We start from the raw sequence: 13897 nt of genomic DNA on the forward strand, positions 1-13897 counted from the left end.
GAAGAATAAATATTGTCAAAATGTCAATACTACCCAAAGCTATCTACACATTCAATGCAATCCCAATCAAAATTGCACCAGCATTCTTCTCGAAACTAGAACAAGCAATCCTAAAATTCATATGGAACCACAAAAGGCCCCGAATAGCCAAAGTAATTTTGAAGAAGAAGACCAAAGCAGGAGGCATCACAATCCCAGACTTTAGCCTCTACTACAAAGCTGTCATCATCAAGACAGCATGGTATTGGCACAAAAACAGACACATAGACCAATGGAATAGAATAGAAACCCCAGAACTAGACCCACAAACGTATGGCCAACTCATCTTTGACAAAGCAGGAAAGAACATCCAATGGAAAAAAGACAGTCTCTTTAACAAATGGTGCTGGGAGAACTGGACAGCAACATGCAGAAGGTTGAAACTAGACCACTTTCTCACCCCATTCACAAAAATAAACTCCAAATGGATCAAGGACCTGAATGTGAGACAGGAAACCATCAAAACCTTAGAGGAGAAAGCAGGAAAAGACCTCTGGAAAGCTCTGGAAAGCAGTGTGGAGGTTCCTCAGAAAATTAAAAATAGACCTACCCTATGGCCCAGCAATAGCACTGCTAGGAATTTATCCAAGGGACACAGGAGTACTGATGCATAGGGGCACTTGTACCCCAATGTCCATAGCAGCACTCTCAACAATAGCCAAATTATGGAAAGAGCCTAAATGTCCATCAACTGATGAATGGATAAAGAAATTGTGGTTTATATACACAATGGAATACTACGTGGCAATGAGAAAAAATGAAATATGGCCTTTTGTAGCAACGTGGATGGAACTGGAGAGTGTGATGCTAAGTGAAATAAGCCATACAGAGAAAGATAGATACCATATGGTTTCACTCTTATGTGGATCCTGAGAAACTTAACAGGAACCCATGGGGGAGGGGAAGGAAAAAAAAAAAAAGAGGTTAGAGTGAGAGAGAGCCAAAGCATAAGAGTCTGTTGAGAACTGAGAGCAAACTGAGGGTTGATGGGGGGTGGGAGGGAAGAGAGGGTGGGTGATGGGTATTGAGGAGGGCACCTTTTGGGATGAGCACTGGGTGTTGTATGGAAACCAATTTGACAATAAATTTCATATATAAATAAAAAAATAAAAATAAATAAAAAATAAATTAATTAATTAAAAAATAAAATAAACTTTAAAAACCATAAAACCTCTAAAAAATAAAAATAAAAAAATAAAACTGACTGCAGACCAAAAAAAAAAAAATAATAAAATAAAAGGAAGAGAAAGGCCATTTTCATAGACATAAGTGGTTAATATTAAAAAAACAATGTTCTTAAAATGTATGAATATAATTCTATCAAAATAGAATATTGACGATTTAGGAAGTTTTTGGCTTTACATTTCTTCTTAATATCAAATGGACTTATATAAATGTGCAACTAGAGAGATCTTTTAAAAATGTAAAAAAGGGGCGCCTGGGTGACTCAGTCAGTTAAGCTCTGACTTTGGCTCAGGTCATGATCTCACAGTCTGTGAGTTCGAGCCCCACGTCGGGCTCCGTGCTGACAGCTCAGAGCCTGGAGCCTGCTTCGGATTCTGTGTCTCCCTCTCTCTCTGACCCTCCCCCATTAATGCTCTGTCTCTCTCTGTCTCAAAAATAAAAAGAAACATTAAAAAAAATGTAAATAGTTCTGGGTTCATAATAGACTAGTGGGGCAGAATATGTACTTCACAGATTATTATATTTAAATTAGTTATTATAATAATAAAGTACTTACTAGTGGAAAAATAGAATTATTTAATAAACTCTCCTTGGATAACTTACTAACAATTTGGAGAATAGTTGGGCTATATTAATATTTATACATCAGTTCTTTATGAATTAGTTTTAAATGAAACCCTGCAGGGGCGCCTGGGTGGCCCAGTTGGTTAAGTGTAGGACTCTTGATCTTGGGGCGCCTGGGTGGCACAGTCGGTTAAGCATCCGACTTCAGCCAGGTAACGATCTCACGGTCCGGGAGTTCGAGCCCAGCGTCGGGCTCTGGGCTGATGGCTCAGAGCCTGGAGCCTGTTTCCGATTCTGTGTCTCCCTCTCTCTCTGCCCCTCCCCTGTTCATGCTCTGTCTCTCTCTGTCCCAAAAATAAATAAACGTTGAAAAAAAAATTTTTTTTTAAAAAAAGGACTCTTGATCTTGGTTCAGGTCATAATCTTATGGTTCATGAGTTCAAGTCCCACATCAGTCTCTGCACTGACAGAGGAGAGCCTGCTTGGGATTCTGTCTCTCCCTCTCTGCCCTTTCCCACTAGCTCTCTCTCTCTTTCAAAAATAAATAAATAAACTTTAATAAATAAATAAATAAACACTGTAGATTTTAGAAGTACTTGAATATACATAGTCACTATTTTAATATATGAATATGGAAAAGACAATATTTTTAAAATTCAGTGAAACTATGAACACAAAATATATTTTATTATTTTATATATGTATATAATTCACAATAATGTAGTATAACATATAGTATCGTGATTCAAAATAATGCACTAGTTTTTATATATGCATACATTTTAATATATGATTATGTATGTATGTGTGTGTATATATATATGTATAAATGTATTTATAGCCATGTAGTTAAAAAATTAAGGCTCTGGAGTGACATTTTAAACAATTATTAAGTCCCTGTTATTCATTTTTCTCATCTGGGAATCATTATAAAAATAACATTTGCCTCTTGAAATGTTTGGCATAATTAAATTAAATTATACATGTAGTGCGAGTTAACAGAGTCTGAGATACAGTAAAATCTCAATAAACATTACCTATTAACCAGTATTGTAAAAGCTTACACATTCAGAAATATATTAATAAAAAAGACCTCATTCTAATTCCAGCCCTTTGTCATTGGTAACCAATACTGACAATTGTGTGTATACTAAGTACTTTTTATATCTGCTTTCACACATGTATATTTTAAGGAAATCTTAACTTACAGTTTACTTTTTATAAAAATATATGTAATTTATATCATTTAGCAAGTTGTATTGTTCTTACCTAACAATGCAACTCATTATAGTATATCATTGGGCTTCCAACATCCATTTCTCCCATTCTTGTAACAGAACCCATATTTCTGAGCCATCACCTCAGTCCAAATGGGTTGGGTATGCTAACTCCAGCCCAGCCCCAGGTGTGGTCATATGACTCAAGCCTAGAAAGAGAGGTTACGGAGCCTTCCTGGGCACAGTGTCTGGTTTAGGGATGGGCACATGATCTGTGACCAGTGTAACACAAATAATTTCTTTTATTGTTAGTGTAAAGATAGGTATTTCTGCTGGGTTGAAAACTGAGCCTGAAGTTAATGGTAGCTATGCTGCCACTAATTAATAAAAGTCAACCTAGAACCAACACAAATAATAAAGTATTCAAAAGATAGAAAATGATGGTGACTTGATTTATATTGCTCGACGCCCTGGATCTCTCATTGACTAGGACCAGGAATGTCGCTGGGTATTTACATTGCATGTAGAATCTATATATTCTTTTTGTCTTAATTTTATTTGTGTCAGGCTCTGTCATTGCAACCAAAGTTAGTAAATATGGAGAGCTATGTCCCTCCCTCTCTCTGTATATATTTTCTATTATCATATCAATGCTAAAATGAATACATGTGTCCATATAGTTGTACATAGGTGTAAGTAGTTTTGTGTGTGGAAAAGTTGCTTGAGTCAAGTTCACAGAAAATTTCAATTTTGGTAAGTACAAACTGCTCCATTCTCTTTTAATTTACAATTACATCAAATAAAATACAAATTTGTTTTCAAATGCTTTTTTGCCAACACTGAATAATACCAATATAATTTTATTTTACATAATCTGATAAATAATAACACATTAGTAAAGGTTAGCACAACCCATTATATACGTGTGTGTGTGTGTGTGTGGTTGTATGTATGTATATCGACCATTTGTGTTTTTAATGTGTAATTTATTTGACAATAATTTTGGCATTTTTAAAAACATGTATTGCATTACTTGTCTTTTCAAAGATTTTTAAGATTTTATATTACTGTTACTCATCATTTGTTGTACATATTGCTGAAAATGTCCCCCTCGATGCATTTTCTTTGTTCATGATATCATGTGTTATATAGTGTTTTGTTTAATGTCCATCTTTATGGTTTCTGATTGTGTCTCTAATTTAGGAATTCTAGAAAGCCATCCTAAGCATAATAACAGAACAGTTATCATAAAATTATTGGTTGAGGGGCACCTGGGGTGGCTCAGTCGGTTGAGCATCCGACTTCAGCTCAGGTGATGTTCTCACAAGTTTGTGAGTTGGAAAGCCCAGAGTCGGGCTTTGTGCTGACAGCTTGGAGCCTGGAACCTGCTTTGGATTCTGTGTCTTCCTCTCTCTCTGCCCCTCCCCAACTTGTGCACTCTCTCTCTCTCTCTTAAAAATAAATAAAATTTAAAAATTAAAAAAATAAAATAATTGGTGGATAATTCAATGATGTAAAAACTAAAGAGCTTCTGAACAGAATAAAAAATTAACTGAAATTAGCTGAACAAGCACAAAAATAAGAAAAAAAAGTATTTGCAATATAAGGGGTAAAGAGAAGGTTCATGTCTAACATATGCAAAACTCTTATAAATCACTGAGAAAAAAAATCATGAAAGATGACAGATTTTAAATACATATATGAAAACTTCCACTGTTGAGATTATTAAGAAACAGTTCATCTAACAGACTGAAAGAATGTGGTATAAAATTTTTCGAAGGCACTTGGTAAATATGCATGTAAAATATGCCTACTCATTGACAATACTAATTCTAGGAATTCATCCCAAAGGAAGGGTTTAACAACTATATGACATGCTCAGACAGTATATTAATTGCATTCAGGCAATTTTAATGTAGCCAAAATGGAATAAGAATATATATATATATATATATAATATATATATATATATATCCATAAAATGGAGAAATGCCATAGAGAATTTTGAATTGATGTAAAAAAAAAATGAGGCAAATTTCACTTGAGAAAAGGACTGTACAATACATATTAAACCTATTTAATTTTTTTTAATGTTTATTTATTTTTAAGAGAGAGAGAGAGAGAGCATGAGCAGGGGAGGGGCAGAGAGAGAGGGAAACACAGAATCCAAAGCAAGCTCCAGGCTCTGAGCTGTCAGCACAGAGTCTGATGCGGGGCTTGAACTCCTGTGAGATCATGAGCTGAGCTGAAGTCAGCCACATAACCGACTGAGCCACCCAGGCACCCCACCTATTAATCCTATTATAAATGTAGAGATTTAAAATTGATTTCTGTACAAAAAGACATACCTATGCAAATTAAGGAAAATTAGAAAAGTTAGTAAATATATTTTGAATATTAACAGCAATTTTCTCTGGATGGTGGTATGAAGAGAGATTTTTATTTTTGTCTTTATGTAGTTTGGAGATGTTTTTAACAATTATAAAGGGTTACGTTTATAGTAAACAGTTACAAAAACATTCCCATTTTCATGATAAAAATATTACGAGAGGTTATGACTAATTCTGGGAAAAGCAAGGACAGGAGAAAGTTCTGAAGCAATAATCATCAGATGAGAGTTTTAAAATAATCAAAATAATTAAAGAATAATTTCCTTTCTTCTGGATTGAGTAAATGGAATGAATACATGTATCCATGTAGTTGTACATATGTGTAAGTATTTTTGTGTGTGGAAAAGTTGTTGGGTTATTGTTTCCTTTTCATTCCATTTTCCCCTTTTCAGTATATCTTGGTATATTGATTGTTTTGTCTCTTTTGTGATTGCCACCAACGTCTACTACTCTGTTTTCTAGTACACTATGCTCTTCCTCAGCATTTACTATCAATTCCTGTTTGCTATTCAATGCAAATTTGCATCTCAGGTTGTTACTAAAACCACCTTTTTGTCATTTCTTTTTTGTTAAAGGTATTACAGGATTTTGCCTTTCTTTATATCTCTTTAGTTCCTCTCATTTCAGTTCAAAACTATCTTTATTTAGCCAGGAAATCTAGACAAGTGTCTCAATGTATGTTCATTTTGTTAGAATTCAAGAGTATGCATTTGCAGGTGGACATTTCCATGGGTTTATATGCCCCAGTATAACTGACAATTTCTGACAACTCTTATTTATTTTTAACTTAAAATTCAGTACTGAATTATTAAAAGGTCAAAACTCTGAAGCAGTTATACTTGTGTTATCTACTTCTCTTTACAGTGCAAAAGATTTTCTGAACTTTTGACCTTGTCATTCAGAAAAGGTCATAATAATTTACACAAAGGTGTACAAAATTAAAATATCAAAAAGAAACAAAGCATGTGTGAATTATAATTTTTTGTCACATAGCAATAAGATTACATCATTCTAAAACTATGTGGAGCTGAACTTTAAAATTTGAAAATAGCAAATGATGGTAGTGTTCACGATTTTATCTGTTTAGTTCAGGATGCACACATATGCCATAAGATGACATCAAATTGCAGATAAAAGTTTCTCTACATTCCAATAGGTATTCAGTGATACAAATGTCCTGGAATCCTCTAGGGGTCTGAAGGCAAGAACTGCAAGCTGGGCCACCATTCCTGTTACTAGTCTTCTTACAGTTACAGACGAAGTCATTGCACTGAGACTCAGGCCTACATTCACTTAACAGAATGCCACCTCACAGGTCTTTCTTATGGTAAGCTGGCCTTTTCCTAACTGCTGAACTGCTATGGGATAGTCCTAGATTTAGGGTCTCTCTCCACTCCCAGCCACTTTTATATATGATTCCTATATACATTCTCACTGTCCTTATCATAAAACCCTAATTCTGGGTTTTAAAAATCATTATAGGGGTCCCTGGGTGGCTCAGTCAGTTAAGTGTTCAACTCTTGATTTCAACTCAGGTCATGATCTCACAGTCTTGAGATCGAGCCTTGTCTTGGGCTCCATTCTGAGCATGAAGCCTGCTTGGGATTCTTTCTCTCCCCCTCTCTCTATACCCTTCCCTTGCTCACACACTCTCTCATGCTCTCTCTCTCTCCCTCTCTTAAATAAATAAACATTTTAAAAAATGTATAATAGTCATATGACTATATAATAAAGCCCAGGGTTTAGCATCACAGATATATTTAGTATGCATTTGAAAATATCCTATTCCACTTCCTTGGAATTTGAGATTTCAAAATATGCAGTAGTTAATTGGCAAATGCAAAATAATAAGAGATGTGAATTTCCAGAGGAATAATCCAGGATGATATAAAATAACATAGGCTGAAACAGATCATATATTTTATTATGTGCAGCTTGCCCCAACTGTTCATGCTGTGTTTATTTTCATAAATCCAAAATCATTAAAAATTAGCCACATATAGAACCAAGGTATAGTCACTGTGTCTTACCAAGACAGTGACTTTAAATTATTAATACATATTTAGTGGTGGGGGTGGCCTAGTGATTTTATAGTGTGCTTCTAATTTTGTCATGTTGTGTTTTATTTGTATTTTATTGCAAAAATCATAGGTAAGAATGAAACAACTCAGTAGAAATAAGAATCAAAAATAATTCAAAGAGTACATGGAAAATAATGAAGCAATTCTTTCTTTCTTGTGTTAAAAAAGGTGTTAAAATGCTTTGAACAACTATGCTTCCATTTTCTCCCATCATGATAAAAAGAAATAAAAGTTTTCAATAATAATTACTATAGTATCGTATTTAGAGTAAATCAAAGAAGCAATTATGTTTTTACCTCTGTTTGCCAAACTATGTCCTGCTAAAGAGGACATAATATAAATAGTTATATGCTATAATGAAATAACTTTTGGAAATTCTGATTTAAACAAAGATAAGCCTATCATAATGCTGCAGGGATTCTTACATGCTTAAAATCTTTATTGTACTGAATTATCTAAGGCAATGCTTTATGCTTCTGTAATGTAATTGATCAGAAATCCTTCCACCATCCATTGAAAAAAAAAATTTCTTACAGTTCATGAAATGCAAGAATGCTAGCCTAACAAATTTTAATTTGTACACTGTATCTTCTTAAAAAGGTATCCTACCTTTTAAGTGATTTAAGGATTATCTTTGATAAAGTTATATACTTTTTCCTCCAAGATACACATTAATAAAACTAATTAAACTCAGTGCTACATAGTTGTCATTTATACAACTGTACAAAATAAAATGAAATTTTTAGGGCATAATAAAATAGTTACAAAACTCATATCTTTTTAATTTTTTGTATGTTTTCTCTATTAATTATTAACTGTTATTCTGTAAACAAAATACTTCCATTTCATAGGTGAGAAAACTAGAAAACAAAAAGTTAAACTGTTGAAGATCTAAAATCTGATTCCAAAGATGAAAGTTAGACATTAGAGTTAGACATTAGCCACTGGATTAAGATCTATTTTATAATAGCAAGGTCAAGTCTATTCTCCATTAGACTTTGTATTGATAAAGTTTGCCTTAAAACTTCAGGAATTTTAAACATGCTGCAAACAAATTAAAATCAATTCTGTAAAATTTGTCAAGCTTGAGTCTTTATTAGAATTACTAATTATCTGTATCATTTGATTGAGAAGACATATGATTCTGTTCACAGCAAGGGGTATGTAAAATCATTAACTGTCTCTCCCTCTAGATATAACAAGTGATGTGTAGACCTAAACTCAGCAGGGACCATCTTTATAAGCATGCCCTGAGGGAAAGTAGAACATGCTTGAATGGAATACTGTTAAATGAGCCTAATATGACCCTCCCTTTCTCCTCCATGTACTTAATCTCTGTAGGCCTTGATATTTGAAATCAACTTCCATTCCTCCATGCAAAACATAATATGATACATTACTATTTTTTAAATGAATCTAATAAAAGTAAACATTTAACAGTGAGGAGTGTCAATGATGCAACTCAGTTACCTTTTGAATTTCATAAAGAGCTCTGGTATTATGAAAAGTCAGTTTACAGTACAAACTATGATTTTAGCAGGAGTATAGGTTTGGGCTACCCTAGAGACCAATATGATATTTGCTCAGTGCCTTCTCTCATAACATACCCTATGTCAATTGTCTGAGATAGGAAGGAAGTTAAATTGGCCCTCACTCCTGGGAGCTTCTTCACATGAGAAGTTGCCTGGACTATTCAGTTTAAGTCCTTTACCCTAAGCAATTAATGCTCTTCCCTGCTGAAACAAATCCTGTCCTCACTCTAACTCGACTGCTTCTCACAAGAGAAGTTTGGTTGAAAAAAAAATGGAAAGAAAGAAAGATAGGAAGATAGGAAGGAAGGAAGGAAAGAAAGAAAAGAAGGAAGGAGGTAGGATCATTCAAATCTGAAATAACTCTAGGTAATTTTTTAGCTGTGTTGATAAGTCTATAGGGCAAAGAAAAAAAAAAAAAGAAAGCAGGAAATAATAAATAGTCACAACTTTGCATTTGTTCTTTTATAAGCAATGCTTATAATAATTTTTGAGATAAATGAATTAAACAAGAGTCTGGGAGAAAATGATTTCAAACCTAGGTTGTGGAGCAAGAAGTGTGTATTGTGGCTAAAGCAGAAGAATAGGATGTTGCAGAAGGGAAAAGTTAGGTAGGCTGGATTCCATGGCACCTTTTAGACAACATTAAGATGCTGGATTCTAAGTATTAGTTTGAATAAGATGGAATGCAATCATAGAGCATGCAAAAGAGTGACCTAATCTGATACATTTGGATGTAACTGCTTTCAGTTATACAGTGACTTTTAAGTTAAAGATGGAAGTGGAAACATCAATCGCTTTTGCAATTATTCAGCTGAGATATGAAAACTGTATTTAGGTAATAGCAGTAGAGCAGTAAATAGTGGTGGATTTGAGATGCTTTTTGAATAAAGACATGATAGCTTTTGCAGATGGATTAGATGTGCTGTATGAGAGAATGGTGGTAGATGATATGTCTTTGGATTTTTGTCCTAAGCAAGTAGAAGAAGGATATTGTGACTTACTAATGTGGGCAAAATTCTGGAGGATCATGTATGATGAGGATGACAAATGCCTGTTTTTGGACATATTACATTTAGAATGCCTTTTGGACATCCAAGGGGATAACTGAGTTAGGCAGTTGACTATATATAAAACTGATGTTTAAGCAAGACTTCAGTTTAGAAAGTTTATAGATATAAGTTATGGGGTCATCAGCATAAAGGTGGTATGTCAAGGCAGGGGACTTGATGAGATCCTCTAAGGAGACAGATTATATAGAGAAGAAAGGATGTCAGAGATTGAGACCTGGGTTTTGCTGACCACAGTGATGGAGAAGATGAAAAAGCAGCAAAAGTGACAGGAGCTAGAGCAGTGGAGACGTAGGGATCAAGAGAATGGGTTTCCGGCATTCAGCCGTTGTAGCCGACCTCCTTGCCTTCTGTCTCACCACCTGCCCCTCCCCCGCGTGCCACTGTCTCCCTGGAAACTGGACGCAATACCCGCTGACCGGAAGCTGGTTTCATGGCAGCCGCGAAGAAAGCAGTTTTAGGGCCATTGGTGGGGGCAGTGGACCAGGGCACCAGCTCAACGCGCTTTTTGGTTTTCAATTCAAAAACAGCCGAACTACTTAGTCATCATCAAGTGGAAATAAAACAAGAGTTTCCAAGAGAAGGATGGGTGGAACAAGACCCTAAGGAAATTCTGCAGTCTGTCTATGAGTGTATAGAGAAAACATGTGAGAAGCTTGGACAGCTCAATATTGATATTAACAACATAAAAGCTATTGGTGTCAGTAACCAAAGGGAAACCACTGTAGTCTGGGACAAGTTAACTGGAGAGCCTCTCTACAATGCTGTGGTGTGGCTTGATTTAAGAACCCAGTCTACCGTTGAGAATCTTAGTAAAAAAATTCCAGGAAATAATAACTTTGTCAAGTCTAAGACAGGCCTTCCACTTAGCACTTACTTCAGTGCTGTGAAACTTCGCTGGCTCCTTGACAATGTGAGAACAGTGAAAGAGGCTGTTGAAGAAGACAGAGCTCTTTTTGGGACCATTGATGCGTGGCTTATTTGGAGTTTGACAGGAGGGACCAACAGAGGTGTCCATTGTACAGATGTAACCAATGCAAGTAGGACAATGCTTTTCAACATTCATTCTCTGGAGTGGGATAAAGAGCTCTGTGAATTTTTTGAAATTCCAATGAAAATTCTTCCAAATGTCCGGAGTTCTTCTGAGATCTATGGCCTAATGAAAGCTGGGGTCTTGGAAGGTGTCCCAATATCTGGGTGTTTGGGAGACCAGTCTGCTGCATTGGTGGGACAAATGTGCTTCCAGGATGGACAAGCCAAAAATACCTATGGAACAGGCTGCTTCTTACTGTGTAATACAGGCCATAAGTGTGTGTTTTCTGAACATGGCCTTCTGACCACAGTGGCTTACAAGCTTGGCAGAGACAAACCAGTGTATTATGCATTGGAAGGTTCTGTAGCTATAGCTGGTGCTGTTATTCGCTGGCTAAGAGACAATCTTGGAATTATAAAGAGCTCAGAAGAAATAGAAAAACTTGCTAAAGAAGTAGGTACATCGTATGGCTGCTATTTCGTCCCTGCGTTTTCAGGGTTATATGCACCTTACTGGGAGCCCAGTGCAAGAGGGATCATCTGTGGGCTCACTCAGTTCACCAATAAATGCCATATTGCTTTTGCTGCATTAGAAGCTGTTTGTTTCCAAACCCGGGAGATTTTGGATGCCATGAACCGCGACTGTGGGATTCCACTCAGTCATTTACAGGTAGATGGAGGAATGACCAACAACAAAATTCTTATGCAGCTACAAGCAGATATTCTGTATATTCCAGTAGTGAAATCCTCAATGCCTGAAACAACTGCCCTGGGAGCTGCCATGGCAGCAGGGGCTGCAGAAGGAGTTGATGTTTGGAGTCTCCAACCCGAGGATTTGTCAGCGGTTATGATGGAGCGGTTTGAACCCCAGATCAACGCTGAAGAAAGTGAAATTCGTTACTCTACATGGAAGAAAGCTGTGATAAAGTCAATGGGTTGGGTTACAGCTCAGTCTTCGGAAAGTGGTGACCCTAGTATCTTCTGTAGTCTACCCTTGGGCTTTTTTATAGTGAGTAGCATGGTAATGTTAATCGGAGCAAGGTACATCTCCGGTATCCCATAAATAATACCAACTCATGGATTCCAAAGATGTGAGCTCTTTGCCTAGTGAAAGAATCTAACGATTGTCTCTTAATGTGATGTCACTGTTCATAGTATAAGTCACTTGCTACATGACCCTTCAAGTAGACCTGGGCTTTGAAATAAAGAAAATTCTGCAGAATGCTATAGAAACATTTGGTGTGTTTTTTTTTTTTTTAACATGGAGAATTAAGATTGGACCAGCCACCTTTGGGGCTGACCCCTCATTTGCCATTATGTTCTGCCCCATTCCCTCTGAGACCTAGGAAGAATTCAGATTCTTCATTGGAATCTTTCATCAAACATATTCAAACACTGATGGTCTGGGATTTGATTCTCTGCACTACACACATTTGATTAAGAAGTGATTACTAACCACCTACAAATGAGTGACTTTTTGTCTGTTTCTTTTTGACAGACCCTAAAATTCTTCTTTTGTGCATATTAAGAAGACCACAACATCTTCACTGAATGTTTAAATGGAAACCTCTACTAAATTCTTAAAATGTAAATTTAGTACTCTCATAGCCTAGATATTTTTTAGAAAGGTATTTGCCAAAACTGAAATTCTTCAGACCTTTTACCTGATTTTGCTAATTCACTGAATTGCTGTCTGGATCTTATAGGGAAGAACACTTTTTCTTTCTTTTTTCATCTCTTCTTTTTATATTTCTTACTTTGTATGTATAACATACATGCCTATATGTTTTATATACTGAGAGTAACCTATTTATAAGTTAAGAGTACATTTGATCTCACTAATTACATTGAATTTCTGTCTGGATCTTATAGGAAGAACACTATTTTTTTTTCCATCTCCTTTTTATATTTCTTACTTTGTACATATAACATATATGCCTTTATATTTTATATACAGAGGGTAGCCTATTTATAAATTAAGAGCACATTGTATCCAGTAGGTTATGATGGGGCTGGTCTTAAGTGGACCACTATGTTTATAAATATTTTGGGGAAAACACTGTGTACATTTTTGGGCAACAGTTATGAATATTTACCAGAAGAAACTTTTTTCTAAAGAGCCAGCATTTAAAGTTTAAGTATATGTTTTGGGTTAATAAAAGAAAATGTACTTTAAAAAAATGGGTTTTGGAAGAAGAGAATAATCATCTGGGTTAAATGCTGGTGACTGACGAGAATCAAGAGCTGATTTTGAATCAGGCTAAACAGATCTTGTATTAATAAGACTTTGAAAATAGAAACCTCTTTGCAATTGTGGAAACAAAAATCTCAACTGAAGTAATTTTTTTTAATGAGAAGAAAAATTTGGAGACTGTGCCTATAGTTTTCCTGATGGCAAGTACAAAAATATTAACATGTAGTTGTAGGTCAAGGAATGATTTTTTTAAGAAAGGAGAGCAGATGGTGAACATAAGATGTTCTATATGACATAATTATCTACTTGAAATTAAAAGCATGCAATTTACTCTCATTCATTAAAGTGAGTTGGAGCAAATTTGTTTGGTATTTTAAGAACCTGCATGTGATTTGACCATAGGCCATATAGATTGTTGAGAGAGTTGAAAGACCATATTTTCAAAGATTAATTTTCTTGTCTGGCATAAAATGGTAACTAAAAAAATAAATGATCTTCATAAATATTAGCCACTATTCATAGGACCTATGCCATGTGGACCCATACTGAAAATTATGTTTCCACTGCACAATTTAGCTACTCAGTTTAAAATGTAA

The 13897-nt window shown here is 35.3% G+C and overlaps 1 protein-coding gene across 1 annotated transcript; it reads left to right on the plus strand.

Moving 5' to 3' along the window:
* The first annotated feature begins 10485 nt into the window (after positions 1–10485).
* LOC121029793 (glycerol kinase-like) lies at positions 10486–12341 on the plus strand. Its single transcript, XM_040474190.1, has one exon. The coding sequence runs from the start codon at positions 10509–10511 to the stop codon at positions 12168–12170; it is 1662 nt and encodes a 553-aa protein (XP_040330124.1). The 5' UTR covers positions 10486–10508; the 3' UTR covers positions 12171–12341.
* The last annotated feature ends 1556 nt before the right edge of the window (positions 12342–13897 follow it).

The sequence above is a fragment of the Herpailurus yagouaroundi genome, unplaced genomic scaffold (genome assembly GCF_014898765.1).
Source record: "Herpailurus yagouaroundi ecotype Mexico unplaced genomic scaffold, PumYag 139, whole genome shotgun sequence".
In the NCBI taxonomy this organism is placed as follows: domain Eukaryota; kingdom Metazoa; phylum Chordata; class Mammalia; order Carnivora; family Felidae; genus Herpailurus; species Herpailurus yagouaroundi.

Coding starts and splice junctions, on each gene's coding strand:
- LOC121029793 (XM_040474190.1), top strand. CDS start 10,509: ATGGCAGCCGCGAAGAAAGCAGTTTTAGGGCCATTGGTGGGGGCAGTG.